The 23,111-nt window shown below is 35.4% G+C and overlaps 1 protein-coding gene across 3 annotated transcripts in view; it reads left to right on the top strand.

Annotated features, from left to right (window-relative positions):
* Positions 1-23,111, top strand: part of Cdk9 (Cyclin-dependent kinase 9) — a 104,526-nt gene that overhangs the window by 31,521 nt on the left and 49,894 nt on the right. For 2 of the 3 annotated variants that reach the window (XM_090374930.1, XM_090374928.1), the window contains exons 3-4: positions 13,568-13,664; positions 17,363-17,540. In XM_090374930.1, coding sequence (XP_090231056.1) covers positions 13,568-13,664; positions 17,363-17,540 — 275 coding nt within the window. The remainder of the gene's footprint in view (positions 1-13,567; positions 13,665-17,362; positions 17,541-23,111) is intronic. The other variant, XM_090374931.1, reaches the window with a different exon arrangement.

Below are 23,111 nucleotides of genomic sequence, written 5' to 3'. Positions count from 1 at the left end.
GAATGCCGCCCCTCTATGTTACCAGGCAGTACTAGGTGGTAGATGACCCTCATCAACCGGTGAAATACCACCACTTTGCTTATTGGAGGCTTGAAGTGGTGGAACCCATGTTTAGTCTCTAGAGCTAAGTTCCGGTCAACCCTTCCCTATCTCTTCCATCATGCAGTATGATTGATGACTTTTGAGGTTATGATGAACGTTGTGGCGAGATCCAATATACCTTACATTTCGAGGGTACAGCTCTAAAACGGTGTTCGCAGGCCGGCTGCTAGTTAGTACACCGGACTGAACCTATTGGTAACTCTCTAGGAGGCATCCAGATCAGCTATTGTATAATCTTGCTACCTCTACTCTGCCAGATAGTGACTGGAGGGAGTCCGAGTAGTGTGTTTGCGGGGAGCATTTTCGAGGCCACATTATGTCAAGGATCTGGGTATATTCTTACCACATGTACGCCATATCCAAAAATTTCATTACTTCATACAGCATGTCCCACCCACTTTTTCTTACTATTGAATACACCATGAATTGTCAAACTAATAGAACAAGCTTATCTGCGAAAATATCTGAACCTCCCAAGGATTTCCTAATTCATTTCACAAATATACGTGGTCTCAATTCTAATCTCAACGATGTCCATTTCGACTTGCAGTCTGCCAAACCCCATGTACCTTTTCTGACAGAATCTCAGTTATCGGTTGATTCAACTACTGCTCATCTCAGATACCCAAATTATTCGCTGTATGATTCCTTTCGCCTCAAAGATGGTATTTGTGCATATGTCCGTTCTGATATTCCCTGTCAGAGACTTGGAAATTCTGAATCTCCTCTCTTTGATCTTCTCTGGCTTAAAATCTCTCTACCTCATTGTGTCAAATTCATCTGTTGCCTCTACCGTTCTCCCAACTCCACTAATCACTTGGAGCTCTTTGACTTCCTCTCTTTGCAATTTGACTTTCTCCAGTCCAACTTTCCTAACAGTGAGGTAATTTTTCTTGGTGATTTTAATGTTCACAACTCCAGCTGGCTTCCGTTTTCTAGTCACACCGACCCAGTCGGTTGAGATGCTGAGGCTTTTGCAATTACTAATGACCTAGCACATTTTCCTACAAGAATACCGGACAATACTAATCATACAGCCAATACGCTTGATCTTTTTCTCACAAACAACCCTTCTAAGTACACGGTCGAAGTGAGAGGTCCTTTAGGCACTTCTGATCACAACTTGGTGATTGTCTCTTCTCCAATGGAACCTTTATCTCATGGCTATTCCCAACCTCGTGTTGTTTGGCATTACAAGAATGCAAAATGGGATGACCTGCGAGACTTCTTTTCTTCTTTTCCTTGGTCGGATTACTGTTTCAAAACTTCTGATGTCAACGTTTGCCCAGATCGTGTCAGTGAAATTATTCTTGCAGAAATTGAATCTTTTATCCCACACTCCACTTTAAAATCTCGTCCTTTATCTAAACTTGGTTTTCCAATAAATGTGCTAAGGCCGTTCAAGAAAAGAATGTTGCATATCGTAATTGGCTTGAATATTATACTGTTCTGAATATTATACTGCCTTCTCCACCTATGCAGAGAAATTGTTTAAACGGAGGAAAAGAATTCTTGCTCCTGAGGTTCAGTAAAATGCTAGACTGTTTCTTTGGATTACTCTTACCTGATGTATTGATCAGTCTGCTGGACTCTGAAGCCCGACCCTGAACGTTCACTATGTATAGATTACTTTCAGCGGCGAATAGGGTAAACCCTGGAGCCCACCAAAAAAAAAAAAAATACTTTTGACTTGCCAAGAGATTCATCAGATAGCTTTGATATACTGAAATGGGTTAAGTGAACATATTCTGAGTTTTGTTGCTTTTATAGGCAGTTTATTTTTATTAATACAGAGAATGCAATAAAAAATAAATGCAACTTAACAGGTATTTTAATCAAATTTATCACGTTTTTAACACAGTATAAAGGAAAAAACAAATTAAATACAGGCAGTTCTCGCTTTACAAGTTCCCGGGTTTAGGAAGTTTTTTTTTTTTTTTTTTTTTTAATTACAAGTATCGACAAAATCAAAAATATGAACATTAATTGCAAAAAATGAATGTTAAACATTTATAAATACCGCATTTCAAACCACGCGTGTAGTTATACAATACAGCGTACCACACTTTACGATATTAATCCGTTACCATCGTATCGTGAAAATATCGTAATGTGAACCCAATAATACATTGTTTTTTTGGTAATTCATTCCATGAATTCAGAAGTTCAAATTTTCGCTATATAACTCCCTAAAAGGTCATTTTTATAATGTAAATTGTATTAGTTACCAATTCAAATCATTAAACGCACTACACTTACAACGTTATCATATGTTATAAGAACCAATTTTGGAAGGCTGTGTGATATTTCTTTAAAGCACATTTCTGGAAGTCACGACCATAAAACAATTTGTACTTTCCAGTTTATTGGGCTTTTCTGTTACTGCAAGCAATTATAAACAAGTAGTAAACTCTATGTTATTGCATTTGTGAAAATACCAATAGCCAGAATTGTGTGGGTTTTTACGTTATTATGGTAAAATGTTTTTGCCCTTTACTGAAATCTTCAATCGTATAAAAAACATAAATAAATTTTCAGAATCTTCTCTTCATTCCTTTTTTTTTTCCTGCTTTGTAAACTTGTTACTCCGTGTAAATCGTGTTAGTTGCAATTTGTGCGTTCCGTTAAAAAATGCTTATGCATGCTATTGAAATTTATAAAGAAAAGAGAAGATTATCTTGGAAATAAACACCTTGTGAAGCATTTCTGAAGAAGACGACTCCTTGTGCAACAAACCAACGAGTGCCAAGCCAATAATGAGTAATCAACAAGTGTGATTTAGTCGATGATGATGATTAAGAATAAGCATTCTTTAACATTTGTAAGTCATAAATAATTTCTCTGTTATTATGTACAAGTTAGTGCAAATGCACCATATTAGTACACAGCCAATTCTAGATTAGCAAATTATTTGCAAAGCTGGCATCGTTTAAGTCATGTCTCATATTGTGAATACTTCACGACGAGTTGCCACTCTTTTGCAGCCTGAGGCATAAGCCCCTAATGCATTATTTCTCTATTATTATAATTTGCCTGATTTTACAGGCTACGTTTTCAATTCTTTGGATAAATCAGTCATTGTTAAAACATAAACTAATTAGCTAACTAATTTCATTGTTGATAATGTAACCCGAATTTTTAACATTGTCTATGGGAAATAAATTCCCACTTTACGTGTTTTTGCTTTGCAAGCGCACGCTAGGAATGAATTAACTCGTAAAGTCAAGAACTACCTGTACTCTAAAATTGTAATGCAAAAACATTTTCAGGATGTAGCCTATTTCTTGCAGGTTCATACAAATTACCACCAGTACTGAATAATACAAATTACCACCAGTACTGAATAATATAAATTACCACCAGTATTTCACTTGCAGCACTGAATAATGCTTGTCCTTTTTTTTTTTTTTTTTTTTTGAGGATCACTTCTCTTTTGAACTTACTGTGTTTGACATTTCTTCTGTTCCTTTGTTTTGAACACTGTCTTAGCAGAAGCTAATTCATCAAACAAACTAAAGTCATAGTAAAGCCTGGGGTATCTTGATCTTCAGTAGAACTAGTTGAAGCATATCCTGGTGAAATACAGTGAAACTTCTCCTAACGGACACCTCTCTACAACGGACATTTTCAAATTCCCCAACTCACCTCCATTGGTTTTAACGTGTTTTCAGCTTCTGTGTAGCGGACATTCTCTGTAACGGGCGCGGACAGGCAATCTGCACTGTTTCGTTTAGATTAGCACTTAAAATGATCTCCCCATAATGGACAGCGGGCGAGCTCACGGCCCTTTTTCTAGGAACGTTTCTTCCACGTATTGCCTCAATCGTGTGTTTATTTTCTATTTCCGATTCTCTGAATTTTATAAAGGTGTACGTCGCGGTTCTAAACCCTTTTTCAAGAATTTTAAGGCACGTGTAAAACTTCTGATGAATTCGGTGTGTGCAGGGGGGGGGGATTTGGTCGGCCTTTCATCTTTTCAGTTTCAATTTTCAGTTTTGTTCAGTGTCGTGTGAAGTGCACAATGTCTTCTCGTAAACATTTAACTTTAAAAGATAAAGTCAAACTCATTAATGCGTATGATCGGCAGAAAAATAGTGTTCGCAATCTCGCTGCAAAATGCAAAATCGGGAAGACGCAGGTAAGCGACATTGTAAAGAAAAAAAAATGAACTGCTCAAAAAATTTTGGCAACACGGAAATGATCAGGTTCAAAAATCATTCCCGAAAACTGTTGGGCTTCAAATTGACAATGTTACGTATGTGTGGTTTTGTCGGCTCACGTGCTAAAAAAATTCCCATTAATGGGCCTATTATTAGGGAAAAGGCTTTGGAGGTTGCGAAATCTATGGGAGTAAATGAGTTCAAAGCTTCTGTGGGATGGCTAGACAAGTTCAAAACTCGGCATAAAATTTCTTGGAAAACCGTAAGTGGTGAAGGTGGATCTGTTGATACTGGCGTTGTAACAGAGTGGACCGTCAAATTGGAAGATTTATGTCGTGATTTTGAAGCTAAGGATATTTACAACTGTGACGAAACAGGGTTGTTTTTTTAAAGCTCTTCTTGAAAAAACAATGAGTCGAAAAAACGAAAAGTGTCAGGGTGGAAAAGTTTCTAAGGAATGCTTGACTGTACTATTGTGTACAAACATGCTGGGAGACTTTGAACAACCTCTTGTTATAGGAAAACCACAAAATCCTCGTTGTTTCAAGGGAATAAAGTTGAATCTTTTGAATGTTGACTGGAAGTCTAATAAAAAAAAGCGTGGATGACACGAGATATCATGAGCGAATGGATAAGTCACTTTAACCAAAACATGATTCGTCAAAACAGAAAAATTATTCTTTTCATGGATAATGCTGCATCTCACCCGCACATTGAATTGTCCAACATTCAAATCGTTTTTCTGCCACCAAACACATCTGCAGAGTGTCAGCCCTTGGATCAAGGGATAATAAAAAATTTTAAACTTCACTACAGAAAATGTGTTTTAAGACATCTCATTGCAAAGATGAACGATGTAACATGTAACGACTGACCTTGCAAAGAAAATCAGCATCCTAGATGTGATTGAATGGATTTCCTCTTCAGTAAACGGAATTAGAAAACAAACTGTCGTGAACTGTTTTGTAAAGTCTGGCTTCTCAAATGCAAAAATTGAAGTTGTGAACAGCAATGTGGAGCAACAAGAAGAACAAGAACTTCAACATCTATTGATAATGTACGATATTTCAGCTACAAGTGACCCTGGCTACAAAGATATAGACTGGAACCTCACTACAGAAGATGGTGCTCTAGATATCAACGACATTATCATCGATATTTTTCAAGAAGTTCCTCATGAGGATGAAGAAATGGAAAGAGGTCATTCTGTCGAAGAACATATTAACGACAAACCACCGATGAAAATAGAAGAAGCGTTCATACAAATCAATCGTTTAAAAATGTTTTTCGCTGCTGAAGAAGATACTGAAGGACTTTCGATGGTTTCTTCACTCCAAACAAATGTTGAAAACAAAATTATCAGCCGGAAGAAGGTGCAGAAGAAAATAAGTGATTACTGTATGTATTTTTCTTAAGATAAAGTCATAATATGCATAGCACAATTGTATGTATATTATTTACAAAAATATTGTGCAAAATCTGTATTTAATTTAATTTTACATTAAACGTTTAACGATTTTTCTTTCTTTCTTTTTTTTTTTTTTCGCTCAGACTTCTTGTTAGCGGACACTTCTCTCTAACGGACAGATTTTCGTTCCCCATGGCTGTCCGTTAAAGGGAAGTTTCACTGTATCATCAAGAGAATCCCCTCTTATCTCCATTTGTGCCGGGTGGGTAAAGTGCCTGCCTAGCAACCCAAAGGTCGCGGGTGTACTGCAAAAAACCTTGGGAGGTGCATTATGGCCACAGAAGCCGATGCGCCAACAACTACAAAAAAAAAAAAAAAACCTCCATTTGATCTTGCTCCAGAGCTTCTAAAACCCATTCCTTTATTTTGTTTTTCATATCACTTTGAAATTTCATCTTAAATCTAGGATCTATAAAAGTAGATAAACACAGATTTGTTTTATATATAAGTGGAAAATCTTTTCACAATTGATGATTTAAGCTCCTCAACTTTGGTAAGAATTCCATTGAAATTATCATTTTAGACAGTTTTGTACAAAAATAAATTAAGAGTCAAATTTGTAGGGATTATCATTGATGGACCTTGGAGTTGGACAGTTTTTTCTACAAGATCCCACTGGTATCAACTTAATATTGGAATATTGTTATCCACAGCATATATTGCGAGAGCTTTTCACTGTTCTGTGTTTCTTTCCAGCATGTAATATATTGAATCCCAATGAGTGAATACATCTTGAATTAATTTATGGTTCTGCTCCGATTTCCATTAATTTGTTAACTGCTGAAGCAGAATGACTGAAATATTTTACAATATTCCTATTGATAGTAATGACTGTCCTTACAGCCTTCTGGGCAAATATGAAGTTATTTATTGAAAGTTGTAATGTGTGTTGAAACATGATTGTGGCTGTAAACCACTATCAGTGACACCATCTACCGTATTTACTCCAGAATCTCGCAGTACAAGGAAGACTTTGCTTTTTGAGAGCTTATATTCTTCACTAATCCATATCCCTGTATGATAGCCTGAAAAAGGAACTCTTTGGACGGCCCTATGTGGTTCAACCTCATTTGAAAGCCAGTGGCCTATAATACTCAAATGGAGAATTATTTGTAGTTGGTGGCTATATCAGGTGATGTTTGAAGTTTTGTTTTTACCTTCTGAAATATATCTGGAATGATTTTATCAGTGAAATATATTTTCTATTTGGAATAGTGTAATTTGAGCAGTTTTTTTAATAGCTTATAGAATCCAATGTCAGTTGTTACAGAATATGGTTGAGGTTCAGCAGCTATCATTTCTCCAATTTGTTAATATTGCTTCTATAATAGTAGTAGTGCCATGTGATACACTAACGCAAGCTTATGTAGCATCAGCCAAAAAAAAAAAAAAAAAAAAAACACACTTCACACATTGCTTCCCTATAAATGTTTTTCCCTTTTCTCCTTGAATTTATTTAAGCTATCAACTTCCACAATGACACATGGAAGTTTATTCCAGCAGCCAACTACTCGTTGGCTGAAGGCAAATTTCTGCACATCTGTTCTGTAACTGTCTTTCCTTAATTTGAATTTATGTCCCCTCAGGTTTGTAATCTGAACAAGAGGAAGAATCCCATCAGAATTGAGCCTTCTCAAACTATTCAAGGTGCAAACAACCTTTGCACCTCAATCAGATCACCTCAGAGGTGTCTAGTCTCCAGACACTGCAATTTGCAGAACTTAAGTCCTTCTTGGTAAGACCACCCCCTTCATTCCCCTTACCAATCTTGTTTCCCTTCTCTGTACTCGCTCAAGCAACTCTACATCCTTCCTAAAATGAGGCAGCCAGACCTGTATGCAGTACTCAAGACCTGACCATCTTCTCCATTTCCCTACTAGCAAAATTACTCTATAAAAAAGTATTATCCCATGACTTGCACTGCTCAGAAAATTTCATATCTGACTGCACAATTACTCCCCGTTTTTTTTCGTTTTCTATCACCCTAAGTGTAGTACCACTCACTTGGTATGTTTGTCTGGGGTTACTTTCTCCTCCCTTAACTCCACGTGTGGATGTAGATGCAAAATACTCATTCAGATTGTCAGTTATCTGAGCAGGAACATCAAGAGTTGAACCATCGATATCAAGTGGGCCAATCTGATTCATCCCCTTCCTTTTAGAGTTTATATAACTAAAAAAATCCTTGCTGTTTTTCTTAGTATCCTTTGCCAAAGATTTCTCGTAATCTGCCTCTGCATGCCTAACTTTCTTTGTGACTTGATTACAGACTAGCTTATATCTATCATTGGCTTCTGTGTGATAATTTATGTGAGTCCCATGCATTTTTCTTCTCTGTCACGAGTCTCGTTATTTCATCTGACATCCATTTAGGCCTAAACCTTGAACAGTATTTCTTAATCGGTATGAAAAGTGTAGTAGCTCCCCAATTACTTCCTTGAATGCTTCCCATTTAGAATTTGCTGTTGGTAACATCATCAGTTAGTCCCACTATACAATTTAAAAACTCTGAGACTGCTGTAGTCACCTTTACAAAAGCAAAAACCCTTCCCTTTACCCCTTGATGGTAGTTACATCTTTAAGTAAATCCCACATCAGTACACTGTGATCACTACCACTTAGTGGCGCCTTTATCTGCGAATTCTTATTGCATGTATAATCACTGCTGATAACCAGATCAAAGTATTACTCTCTCTAGTTGCCTCTAACTCGTTGCTGTAGAAAACAACCATCCAATAAATCCACAAAAGTCTTGCTTGTGTGCAAGTGGCCAACTTACAAGTTCCAGTCAATATCTGGGAAGTTAAAATCCCCCATTATAAGACAATGTGATTTACTGGCCCACTATTTCTCCGTACTGTTGTTTGTTGTACTCATCAGAGCCATTAAGCCTTATAGGCTTAATGGCTGTCATTAAGCCTATAATGACACCTATGTCGACTGGATGCACTTTCTTAGTATTTTGCTTATGTTCTTTTCAACTTATCTGATTTTTTTTTTTTTTTTTTTTTTTTGACATTTCTTCTAGATGGAATTTTTTGAGATTTATCATATTTGTGGTTGTAAATGTTTTGGCTGTTTTACCTACCACCCATTGATATTTTAAGATAAAGACAAAACTGTTTGCATAAGTAATTTATGTGATACATAGTAATAATTGTAGTTGTAGTAGATACATAGTAGTAATTTATGTGATACATAGTAGTAAATATGTGATACATACAAAGTAATTTATGTGATACATAAATTACTTATGCAAACAGTTTAGTCTTTTGGATTTATCTTAAAATATTTCCATACAATACTTGGTGCCATAATGGCCACTTTTACAATTACTTAAATCTTAATAAAATTTAATCTGAAAAAATAATAAGAGGATTAGAAACACATTGTGGATAACTTACCCGACAGCCTGCTTTGCTGCTACCACCTTTCGTGCTACACACTCAGTAACTTTCGTCTTCTTAACCTCAAACCCAAGCACGGTACTAAGTACTATAGGTTCTAATACCTCTCGTGTTTGGGGTTCACATAAAAAAAAAAAAAAACAGGTGAATGATATATTGATTGACACATAAGCATAACAGACGATGTACTGATTGGTGCTTGAATGTAACAGATGATAACATCATAGCGTTGTGATTGATTGACGTTATAATATGTATATATAAAGACTCTTTCGTTCTTTTCCTGTTATCTTTTAACCTTAAAAATGACTTGTATTAATGAAAAATTTTTATTATTTTTTATTTTTTTCAGAAAATGAACTGTCACGATCATTTTTATTATTTCTGTTACGTTGTTTTGGTAATCCTTTACTTTAGCACCGCACTCCTGACAAAGATAACCATCAATATATATTCTAAAAACATTAATACTGCAAATAACAAAATATCACTTCAATTTACCTATATAAAATCATTATACTCATTGGTGTTGTGGAACTGCCAGAAATTTCTAACTCCAGATCGATAGCAACATAGAAAGACTTAAAGCTTTATCAAGAGGTAAGATATCTGATTGGTATAAGTGCTTCAGAGGTAGATGGATACTACTGAAGATGATGCAAAATGTGGGACACTTTGCACATCAGCAAATGGAAAATGTATTTCCTGTTTTGAAGTGCTATTTAGGCCAATTATGAAGTAAAAATTGCTTCTCAAGCTGGAAATATGCTAGTTACCAAGCCAACATACCAAATATTTTAAATGTGAAAAGGTTATGGAGTCTTTTCCCTGCATTTTAACAGCAGATAATGTGGAAAGGAACGTATATACTTACAATTTTTTTTCCCCTTCCCTATAACACTGGGAAGAAAAAAAAAATTTTAAGGGACAGGTCTAGAGGTTTGTTTTTATTCTAGAATTTTTTTTTTTTTTTGACTATTAAGGCATTCATTATGAATTTATACTATGACCAGGATGATACTGTTAATAAGACTTAGAAAACCTTAAGTACTTGAAAATGCAATTAGAAGGAAGAGGCCTGATGCTGGGGAGGGGGCGCCTCCATAGCCAGGTGGGAAGGAGCAGCAGTGCGTAGCACAGGCTTCTTGATTAGACCGGGGTTCGAGCCCCTCACCACCAAATACGGAGGATGCGGAAAGGTCAGGGAATGACCACCGCATATCCCGGAGCAATATGGCCTTAGTTGCTAATGCTCCTAAAAACCAAATAACAAACAAACAAACAAGCTGGGGAGGGAAAAAAATTGGAAAATATTCTGTTACAGTGCTCCTGTTCATCATTCAATAATAATTTCTGATTACCTTTCCAAACACTCCATAAGTGTCTTATAAAATTCTCTTTATTCTCTGACCTTCTGTGATGATATTTTTTTCCAAAAATAAAAAGTCATGAAAAGACAAGTATTTAAGGCAAAGGCCTCATGTTATGAGGTAGAATGACTAATATGGAGGTTAGTGCAAATGCATCATTTTAACATAGCTATCTACCAAAGTAGTTAAATTAATTAATTAAATTGGCATCGTTTTGATTATATCTCATATTGTGACTGCCTTCACGAGTTGCCATGGTATTGTACTACCTCGAATAAATAACACTTCACCAGTAATATGAGAGATGCCTGATGGTGCGTAGTGATATAGACTATAAAGTATTTAAGGGCAAAGGCCTCATGCTACAAGGTAGAATCAGTAATATGTAGGTTAGTGCAAATGCATCATTTTAACATAGCTGTCTACCAAAGTAGTTAAATTAATTAATTAAATCGGCATTGTTTTGGTTATATCTCATATTGTGACCGCCTTCGCAATGAGTTGCCATGGTATTGTACTACCTCGAATAAATAGCTTTGAAACGGTGCCGTCTGGATGGTGGTATCCGCTGAAAATAAAGCCAAGGTCATTATTTAAAAAAAAAAAAAAAAAAAAAATTGGCACATAATTATCTTAATGTGTCAGTAATGGTGTCCCCAATCATAATAAAAACAAAAAACAGTTGTGTGGAATCCGGGTGATGACCAATTTTATTTTTTATTTCTGGAAAAAAGTCTGTTTTTTATTCTGCTTGAAGTAGATGAATGCTTGACCTTTACTAATAGGTTGCAGTAATTAAATATGTAATTTTTTAAAATTTTATTAACCCTTTGCAGACCAACTCTATCAAAGAAACAAATGGCTAGTTGAAATGTGATGTTCAAAAATGTTTATTTTTGGATTTAGGCGAGATGATATATAAAACAACCATCACAAAACAGTTTAGAAGCTCTAATGCAATATTTCTTACTGGAAGAAAATATACACAAAGCCTTCCACCCAGGTAATTGATGATGTTTTTTACTTTAGCGCCCCTACTTTGAATTTCTTGTGTGTCCTTTTGTGGGTTGGTAAAGATGCAGCATCCGAAATATCTGTAAAAACTCTTTCTGCTAAATATATTCTTGGAAAAATTTAATTCTGTCTGTCCATTCTTCAGACCAATATATATATATATATATATATTTTTTTTTTTTTAATTTAGTCTCAGATTGATAGTAACTCCAAATATCTTCTTTTAGTTCATTTAGTGAACCCAGTCACACCATAAGGAAAATATCAGAAACTACCTTATTTTTTAAGAGTTTCCTTTTTTCTCCCTTAATTTCTTCAATCATATCTAGCAATTTCCACACCATTGGAAAGGCATTTACTAGATCTTGACATCATGTCTAAATACTCCACTCTAACACAGAGTATAAGTTATTTTGAGACTTTTGCACTGAAAACAACAATGCCGCCTGCTGTTAACAATTGAATATAAATATCAATAAACGTCCACTCAGTTTTTCAGATCATTTATATGAAAAAGTATGAATGGATGGCAGGACAGTGGGTAAACAGATTTTATAATTGGAAATGTTGACAGTCACGCCGGTTTCCACATAGAGCTTGAGGACAGGAAAAAAAACAAAAAAATACCACCTGCTGCTTACTTGAATATAAACACCAATTTGGTTTTTCAGTTTATTTATTTGGGGTATAAATAAATGGCAGTACACCGAAAAAACAAATTTCATTAAAAAAAAACCCAAAAACACTGCATCTGTTTAAAACTGAATATAAACATATGTTTAGTTTTTCAGATTCTTTATATGAAGTATAAATAGACCACAATAGAATAATTGAGTCTGTACAGTGGGAAAACAAATTTCATAATCAGAAATGCTAATGTTCTTGTCGTCACAACATCTGACTAAAAGAGGTCTTAAAAAAAAAAAAAAAAAAAAAAACTGCATGTGCTTAATAATTGAATATAAACATGGATATAGCTTTTCAGATTGTTTATATGAAATGTAAATAGATGGTACTACAATAATTGCACCAGTACAGCTGGAAAACAAATTCCATAATCATGGCCAATGTCACAGTGGGTATGACATTGGCCCGAAAAGGATTAATGAAAATGCATTATTTTCTCTTTTTATTGTTTTCAACAAAGTAAAACTGTTAAGTCTGCTGGAAAAAGAAAAGAAAAGAAAAACACACCCCCACATTTCAAGGTCCTGGTCTAATATTTTGATAGTACATTGAATGATTGCCATTCTAGTTTAAGGTAACCCACTATTATGCTCTCAACTCTAAATATTAATTCAACCTTCAAAAATAACCTTTTAGGGCTTTCACTGAGTAATTAGCTTTTAAAAAAAACATGAGAACTCTCAAAAGGGTTGTTCCATTGACCTTTCTGAGGTGAACAAATAATAAACACTTTAGTCTTTTTACATTAAACTACTCAATCTTTTGATATTAAAAAATTTTGAATTAAAAATCATTGCCAAATACATATTGGAGTCTGTGGACCGAACAGAATTCTAAACAAAAGAAGTGCACATGCATAATTTTTACAATTTTGCATTGTTAACAGTTTTCTGCACTGGAAAGTGGAAGTGACTACTAGTTTCATGTTTATATTTTATGATAGTGACTTTTTTTACCTAATAAAAATTTTTTTTTTATATAATAAAAGTTTCCAAAAATTTCTGCTTATGTTCATAATATATATGACCAAAAATGTCAGGCATGTATAATTTTGTGCTTTTAGTGGTTTCAGCAACCTTTTCCATAAATAAGGAGTCGTTCATAAATAAGAAATAAAATTGGCCACCTGTCGAGATCATTCCCCCACCCCCACCCGAAATCTGCTCATATAATCAGATTTGTGGTGTTGTGCATAATAAATTCAATTTCTTGTGCAATTAGCAACCTCTAACAATATAATAAATTAGTTTGTGGAAGTTTTATTAATAATTCAAGACTTGATTTACCTAAGAGTCAGCAACTAAATATTTTGAAAGATTTTGGGCCTTTTTATAACACAGTTTTAACTTCTCATCTTAGTTTCCCATCACAGCATTAAGAGAAATAAAGATTCTGCAGCTCTTAAAGCATGAGAATGTGGTGAATTTACTTGAAATTTGCAGAACTAAAGGTAAAGGTAAGGTCATTCAATGTTTAATCCTGTGAAAATGTTTGAAATGTAAGATTTATTAGCAATAATAGTTCATATGTATGGTGGGGTCACAATAAAATTGGAAGCAGCATTTTCTGCTTCATTTATAAGTGATAAAAATTTTAAAAAAAAAAAAAAAAAAAAAACAACTTTATGAAATTTAGGTATCTGTTTCAGATTTGTTTGACTCAGGTATTTGTTTCAGATTTTGATTTCTTGTGTAATTTTGATAAATAAAAGTTTTGTTGTCTCTTGTGGTATTGTTTAAAAATATGATAAAGTATTTTGCAGTTATTCTCAAAACAGAAACTAAAACCAAAGTTTTGGTTTCTGTTTTGAGAATTATTGCATTGATGAGAATGGAGTGGAGAAAAAAACAAAATATCAGCAAATGAATATTATGTGATGGAGTTAGATATACGAAGTTTGACAGCTAAGTTTCAGACAAAGCCAATTTAAAGATTTTCATTCTAACCCAGAGGTTAGAATGGGGAGGGAAGATTTTAATAGTAAGTGCCTTGAGCAGCTATACGTTTGTGAGATTGCTTGTAGAGTTGTTGGAGACATTTTTTAAATGCATTTGAATGAACTGCCACCAACTCTTTTTTGTCGCATTTCATTTAATATCCTCTCTGATTCCAAATCATTGTCCTTTCAGTGTGGACTGTATTAAAAGTGTTGTAATGTATTGCTGAACAATAAAAGATTTGTGATGTAAGCAAATAACTCATTGAAAGTTGTGATTAAGATATCACAACTTTCAATGATTTTGAAAATGAAATTTTGTCCCAAAGAGCCTGTTGAAGTCATTCCATGCAATGTGGATTATCTTAGAAACATAACTCATTGCTTGTTATAATCAAATCATCTTGCAAAGTGAAGGATTATTATTCTCAGGTTGAATGAGTTATTCATGTGCTTGAGTCTCGGTGCTTTTGTTCCTCTGTACAGAACAAACTAGGTGCCTCAGTAGCAGGTGCCTCCGTAGCCAGGTGGGAAGGAGCAGCAGTGCGTAACACACGCTTCTTGATTAGACCGGGGTTCGAGCCCGTCACCACCAAATACGGAGGATGCGGAAAGGTCAGGGAATGGCCACCGCATATCCCGGAGCAATAATGCCTTAGTTGCTAATACTCCTAAAAATCAAAACAGCCTCAGTAGCCAGGTGGGCAAGAGCAGCAGTGCATAGCACATGCTTCTTGATTAGACCGGGGGTTCGAGCCCGTGACCACCAAATACGGAGGATGCTGAAAGGTCAGGGAATGACCACAGCATATCCCCGGAGCAATATGGCCTTATTTGCTAATGCTCCTAAAAACCAAAAACCTAGTATAGATCTTCCATTGTTTAAATCTTCTGTCACAATTTCAGAAATTCTTTTTCTCTAATTGTGAAGCTGTTTTCTATTGTTGAACAGTCATTTGACAAAATTGGACATCATGTGTACTTTTTGACTGTTTCTGTGGTTCAAAGCATTTTTGGACATTTGAGTGCCCTGTTGTCTTCCAAATCCTCACAGCCATCTCAGATTCTTGCAAACTAGCAAAACACATGGAAGTGAGATAGTACATTGTTATTGTACTTGTTTTAACAATTTTAGGTTTCAATTGCACTTCTGCCCAACTTGTAGGAAAATTGTTTGCTCTTTGTTTTTCATTATTTAACACACTGACACCTTGAACACAGCAGCTCTAAGAAGCATGTGCTATGCACTGCTGCTCCTCCCCACCTGGCTATGGAGGTGCCAACTGGTCCTTAAATTTTGCACACCGGTGTATTTGTTATATCTATCTATGTTCAACTTAATATGTCAGATTGTCACCTTGTCATTCCCATTTTCCAAAGTTGCCGGACATGGGCATCTTCAGTTTTCAAATTTCTCTTTCTCATGTGATAGTGCACCTTCCTTCCATGTTTTTCTAGGGCATCCTCGCTTTCTCTTCCCTTGTGGTATCCACTCATATATAATTTTAGGCCATCTCACTTCATTCATACCCAGGAGATGTCCAAACCATCCCAACTTCCTATTTTCTATTCGTTCTATAATATCTTCATCAGCATACATACGTCTACTTATTTCCTCATTCGTTATACTCTCTAGCCTAAAAACCCTAGCACTCCGACGTAGGTAGTCCATCTCTAGGGCTCTAAGCTTCTTTTTGTCACTTCTTCTTTTTCATATGGTACATACAGCTTCTTCTTTTTCATATGGTAGTACTTATCCTTTTCAGCATCAGTTGCATATTCTACAGGTGCATATACACCCAACATAACCATTTCCTGGCCATGTATATTGAAAATAGCTTTAATGCATCTTTCATTGATTTGATAGCCCTTAACGAATTATAGTCTCTTATCCACTAGAACACCAACACCTGCTTTAGCTCTTTCTGATTTTTCAACCCCACTCCAGTAATGAATGCTCATTACTGGAGTGGGTTGAAAATCTGTTCATTGCTTTTTTTTTTTTTTTTTTTTTTTTTTTTTTTTTTCCAGTCATGACAAGAATATCAAGGTACATCTCTTTTGCTTCTGTAACTTATCTCTTGTGTGAGCTCCCATGAACGTTCCATGTACCAATATGAATAATCCTTTTTCTGTTCTTAAATCGTTTTCCTTTTAGTTCATCCGGCTTCTTTGCAATAATGGTATTTTTAGTGGCAAATTTTTTTCCCAAGTTCTGGGGCCTGATGCCTCAATCTGGGGGACCAAGGGTTTGATATTGTGTTTACCTTCCCTAGCCTTTGTTATCCAACAGCTCCTGCTGCAAGGCAGCAAGTTGGCAACGCTTATAAGACAGTGTTTCCTCACTTTGACACAGAGATGTCATTGAGTTCTTGTGGCATTTAAATTGGAATGAACCTGCCACAGTTCATCCCTCCACACTCTGTTATCTCTGCCACCTTGGTCTGGGACTGCTTATTGGTTATTTGCAGCTAACCCACATGCTTATGGGCCATTCGCTATCCTCCATCTGCGACCTGTCTGGTGGCTGAGGCCTGCCCCAGAATATATATTGTTATAACAAATATTTGGAATTCTGTAACTGTTCAAGTAGTGACAAAATAACTTGTCTAAGAAAAGATTACAAATGTGTAATCCTTCTTTGGACATGTGCATAAACAAGTAACCCCAACAAAATTGTCCAGGTTTTGTGTGAGAGCTTAATCAGTTGTGTAGACTATAAATTGGAGTCCTCTAACTTAAATTGCCAAAACTGAATTTTTAGTATATGTTAGCTATGTGCCTTATTATAATTTTGTTTAATAATCAGGAAAATTACCAAAGAGTTTCATTAAAATAGCATTCTTAAGAGCTTAGAAAATTAGAAAGAAGACATATTTTAACTTTCTGAATATATTATATGTATTTCTTTCTCATTTCAGTATTAGGCTTTTTGCGTAGTTATATAACGCTTCAATGCCATTAAAGCATTATCAGATATGCAAATGGCTTATGAAAATGGGTCAGTTTTTTTTTTTTTTTTTTTAGCCTTTTTCTTTCTCTCGGTGGTATGTAAAGGTAATTTTTAAATTAATTTTTATTCATGTTGATTATTAACTTCATATTCAAATTGAGCGTTATAAGTATATTGCATTAATGTTAAGTAAGCTGATTTCAATGTACTATGTATTAATTTTTGTAGATAATCCAGATTAATGTACTAAAATTTATATTTTCAGCTACTGCTTTTAACCGGTACAAAGCAACTTTCTACCTCGTTTTTGATTTCTGTGAACATGACCTGGCTGGCTTACTCAGTAATGTCAATGTGAAGTTTAGCCTTGGAGAAATCAAGAAGGTGATGCAACAATTGCTTAATGGATTATATTTTATTCATAGCAACAAAATTTTACACAGGTAGGTCTTTTCTCACTTTTTTTTTTTAAATAAAAAAAAAAAACGTCTTAAGGAAACACTGTACAGTATATCCTTGTTAATTTCCTATCAGATTATTTGAAATGCAGTTAAGTCAAAGTTGAAGTATCTTGCATTTCAAACCTTTCTTTCCACAACTAACAGATAAAGAAGTCTGAATTAAGACTCAGTTCTTGAATAGCTTGCCTAATTTGAAGTTACTGCCGAAATAAACTACAAACAGTCATTGTTATAATGAATTTGAATGGAGCTATAATGAAAATTTGCAGGATATTTTTGTGTAATTTTATAGGCTACCATGCTTATTTGATAAATGACATTTATCGAATAGTAGAAAACTTGCTTCTTGCCCTAATGGTAGCCGAGCATTCTGGTCTCTTGCCAAAGCTACTGGCCACAACTTTTGCCCATCTCTGTCAAAACCAGATGGTTCTGTTGTCACTTCAGCCAAGGATAAAGCTGACCTACTAGCATCCCACTTTTCTTCCAACTACACATGGCAGGGTATGGGCGACGTTGGGCCCCACTAGGGGCCTGGCGGACAATAAGCCAGATAAACAATGAGCACAACATATCACACTGCACAGACATGGCCCACACACTTTCAAGTCTCTGGCTTGACAGTGTACTGTCCTCGATACAGTGAAACACACGCGGAGATGGGAGAAATCCCAGGTGCCGTCTGACTCGAACAAACCTTATACCTGTTCTTCCAACTCGTATTAATGATCTTGGTAAAACACCTCCCACCATTCCCAACATGCTACATTCAATGCCTCCTGTGGTCTTCCATCAAAAGGATGACAAATCTTGATGCTAAGAAAGCTCTGGGTCCCGGTGGTATTTCTCCACTTATTCTCAAAACCTGTGCTCCTGAACTTACTCCTGTTCTTTGCCAACTCTTTTCACTTTCTTATTCCAAAGGTGTTTTTCCTTCTGCTTGGAAATTTGCTCATATCCAGCCAGTTCCTAAAAAGGGTTACAAATCGCTCTCATTCAATTATTGTTCCATTGCAATTACTTCTATTCTTTCTAAAGTAATGGAGAAATCAGTTAACCGCCAACTCTTAAACTACCTAGAAACATTCCATCTGATCAACGATCGCCAGTATGGATTCCGTCAGTGTTGATCCACTGGTGATATTCTGGCTTATGTTACCCATTTATGGACAAATTCAATGGAAAAGTTCGGTGAAACACAAGTAGTTGCTCTTGACATCTCAAAGACTTTCGATCGTGTTTGGCCTAAAGGCATAAATATCTTCTAAACAAGCTTCCATCTTATGGTTTGCCAGCTGTTTTTTGTAAATGGTTACCCAGTTTTTTCTCTGATTGCTCACTGAGGGTTATGGTAGATGGCTCTGTCTTCTAACTTCTCCACTAATGTGGTGACCCCCAAGGTTCAGTTCTTTCCCCCACTCTTTTCCTCTTGTATATTAATGACCTTTTTCCATTTTAAGAAACATTGTCCTGCTCAGTCAGGTTTAACTTTTCAAATATCCTCTACCAATTCTTTAAATGCCAATTTCCAGGTAATTCTCTAGTGGGACAAAGACAACTTAGTTGATTTCAATCCTTCTAAAACACAGTCTTGTCTTATATCTTGCAAAAAAGGATTCTTCTGGTCCTATGCTTATCTTTAGTAACACACTGATTTCTAGGCAAAATGATATATCTCTTTTGGGGATTATCTCGACTTCTAATCTCTCTTGGCACAAGCACATTACAAATATTGGTTCCTCGGCATCTAAAAAACTTGGTTTTCTCTTTTGCTCTCGTAGTTACTTTTCTTCCAAACAGCTGTTCACTCTGTACAAATCGCATATCTGCCCTACCATGGAATATTGTTCCCACATCTGGTGTGGTGCCCCCAAAACCTCTCTCATTCAGAAGAAGATTCCATTCAGAAGATGGCAGTTATGTTAATTAATGACTCGTCTCTAACAGAGTCTCTCCACTTGCTGCCTCATAGACGTATTGTTTCTGCTGCATGCCTTTTCTACGGATACTTCCATGGGCATTATTCTTCTGAATTGGCTTCTATAATTCCTGCTCTCTCTTTCAAAACAGTCCGAACATGTGCCGCCAACATCCATTTACTGTCCAACTTCAAATTCACAGAACCAACTTTTCATCTTCCTCATTTATTCATTCAGCTGCCATTTTCTGGATCAACCTTCCTTCAAGCATATTTCTTGAAAATTAGTCTACAGAAGTTCAACAAATATCTTCTTTCGTCTTCTCAACCTTCAACCCAAGCACGGTACTAAGTACTATAGGTTCTAATACCTCTCGTTTGTGGTTTTCATAAAAATAAAAAAAAGAAATTTATTGAATTCTCCACAGCACACTTGTTACCTTTCTCATATTGACTAAATTAATCTGTTAACTGTTGCTATTTTTAAATTAAAACAAAAACTGTTTTAGGAAAACATGGTAAAATATATTCTCTTAATTTCATATCAGATTAGTTGGAATACACTGAATACTTCAGTCGTTTTTTTCTTTATGCTGGATTAATTTTAGAAAATTGGTTCTGCATATATCGCATGTAAGCAAACTCTCCCATACATTCTGTCATGTATGTTTCCCGAGGTTGTAAAGTCTGACGTACATATCCTTATGATAGTAATATCTAGCTGGGGAGGAGAGTTGCCTTAATTTGTTTAATATGTAAAATGTTAAATAAATTAATTAAATGCTCATTTGGTTTTTTTGTATCGGAATAATTTTAGTAAAGGGTTTCCACATCTATTGCTTCTATAGCAAATCATTACTCACAAATATTAATTAAAAGATTTTTTTTTTTTAAATGGGAATTCAAAAATTCTGCACATTAGGATTGTCTGACTAAAAATTTCTTTTGGTTAATTACAGTAAAATCCTGTTAAAATGAACTTCACATGGTTGGATGCAGAAATCATATCATTGTATCAAAATTTTGTTATAATGAACCTTGGTGAAAATTATTTCAAAAAGATAATTATTTGTTCAAATAAATTCTTCTGTGCTTTGCTGCACTTTCATAATATGTAGAAGGAGTAATTTCTGATTTATTTTACTCAAATATCAACTATAAAATCAGTAATAAATAAAATTAAGAAATATGCATACTACAAAATTAAAATTATTTTGTTTAGAGAGTGATGTTTTGAAAGAATATTATAAGAAATACCACACATTCAGAGATGTAGTACAGTAGAAACAGTATTATTACTCTTCACATAAAAAAATGTGAAGAGTAATAATACATGAAGAGTAATAATAAATGAAAAGTAAAAAAAAAAAAAAAATGTTTTTTTCCCCGTGCATTAATGTGAATTCAGCTTTGATGCAATCAAAAATATTTGGTTTCAGCTTTCACTAAGTAGAATTTGATTAATAATTGTGGCATTTTTTTTACTGGTCAAATTAACAATGCAATTTAGCCATAGTTGGACTTTGAATGTAATTCATTGTGCCAAAAATTTGATGAAAGCTGTTTCATTCAAATGAGATTGATAAAGCACTTACATAAAGAAATTTTTTCATTACAGTAGACTGTTGAAATAACACATTGAGATTGGATGGTTACATTACATACAGTGCAAATGTCTTGCAGTGCCGAAAAAAGAAAACGGCAAGTCACGTGATTACTAATTTGTTTGCGTTTGCCATTTTGAAAGTGAATTCTGTACTGATATCACAGATTATACCGATGTTTTACATTTATTTTAAATTAAAAACCCTTCACTATGGCTCCTAAAGTTAATAAACCTCATACAGAAAAGAAAATAACAACATTAAAGCTTAGTGACGAACTTGATATAATTCAAACTTGCATTTAGAGTCACTCAGAGAGTTAATTCATATATATTGTCTGCAAATTGTGTTCTCCGGCTGATTTGCCTGTTTTTGTGGGAAGACCCACAGTTTCTGGGGGGGGGGAAACATTGCTCTGTATGCCTGAGACCGACTAATTCAACCAGGGAGTGAAAAGTTCCTTGTGGCATTGATGGGATTCGAACCCAGGCCTTTTCCGCCTGGTGTGGGGAGGATGGTGATGGTACCACTGTGCTACCACGCAGACTAAACTTGATATAATAAAGAAAATGGAAGGGGGCAGAAGTGTATTAATGGCAGAATATAACATTGGATCGTCAACGTGTTTATGTTTTTTATGCGCAGTTCATAAAATTGCATTTTTAACTTTTCTGTTTGTTATTTAGCCTCATTATTTCTGCATTAAATATATTAAAAATAAAACTTTCTATATAATGGAAAAATCAAAATAATGGCACTTTGAATCCCCGAAGGTACCATTATTCTGAAAGTCTACTGCAGTGGTTTTCAACCAGGGTGCCACATAATTTGCGTTTAAGTTAACTTAAACTTATTATTTTTTTTTAATTTATATATTTATTTCATTATAAAAATGTGTACGGTATCTCTTTAATTTTGTGGCGATCTATAATTGTTTATTTATATAGTTATATTATTGTTAATAACTGTCATATATATTTTTTAATATTATACTAGGGGGCTCCGCCCCCCCCCCCCCTGCTCGCTTTGCTGACCAACCCCTGTGCACGCTTTTCTGTGTAAAAGATATACCTCTCCAAAAGCACTGATCGATATATAATCTAATATAAAAAAGAAAATAGAAAGTGTAAGAAAAAAACTATAAAAAGTAAAATTGTGTGAATGTTGAGTGAATGAAAGTTATTATTAATTGCATGTTTTATCTTTTATCCTCTACACCAGACAGACTGATGGCTATGTAGGCCATCCATGCTGTAGTTTTTCCTAGCTGGCATGGTGTGGGATTCTGACATTGGCCATAAGGGTAACTCTCAGGGCAGTGTGAAACAGACCGGCAAAAAGCACACTCCACCATAGGGATCTCTTTCCATGTGTTTTTATTCCTACCACTTGAGATGGTTGAATATCCTTCCCCCAATCCCCTTCCTCCCACTCTGGATGACGTCTACCCACTTTTGCCTGGTGGCTCACCGCACTGTCCACTTTCAATTCCGACTCACTGGGCCTAGATGAGCATCCTGTACTAGAGCCCCCCCCCCCCATACTGTCTCTCATTTCAAATCAGGCAAGTGCCTCGACTACTGTCCCCTACCCCTTTATCTCACCCTCTTTCTATCTCCCCGTTATCTCCTTTCCAGGTTTTTTTTTTTTTTTTTTTTTTTTGTGCTCTCCTTGGATGCCTAGGCTATCCGAGGGTTTGTCCCGCCAGAGCTGCCTTCTATCCTAATGTGTCCTGGCCCGCCTTCCCTGGGGGCAGTGATAGAAACTGGTGGTGTGGCCAGAGGAACAACACAACCCACACTAATACTTTACAAAACACACACCCTGGCCTTATGCAGAGTATTGTATTCTACACAGAATTGGGGGAGACCCCCAGTGTCAACAAACAAAAAACACTGTCACTATGATTGATATCTAATCAAGAAATGACCTATGTAATTTTTTACCTGCGTTTACACGGATCACTTAAAAAAAAAAGGCCTTTTGCTTCGGGTTTCATAATGCATGAGGAATATTGTTGCATCCCATTGA

Source organism: Mastigoproctus giganteus, chromosome 6 (assembly GCF_048544385.1).
Source record: "Mastigoproctus giganteus isolate SK-2022 chromosome 6, ASM4854438v1, whole genome shotgun sequence".
NCBI lineage: Eukaryota > Metazoa > Arthropoda > Arachnida > Uropygi > Thelyphonidae > Mastigoproctus > Mastigoproctus giganteus.
This window is presented reverse-complemented; position numbering and strand designations above follow the sequence as displayed.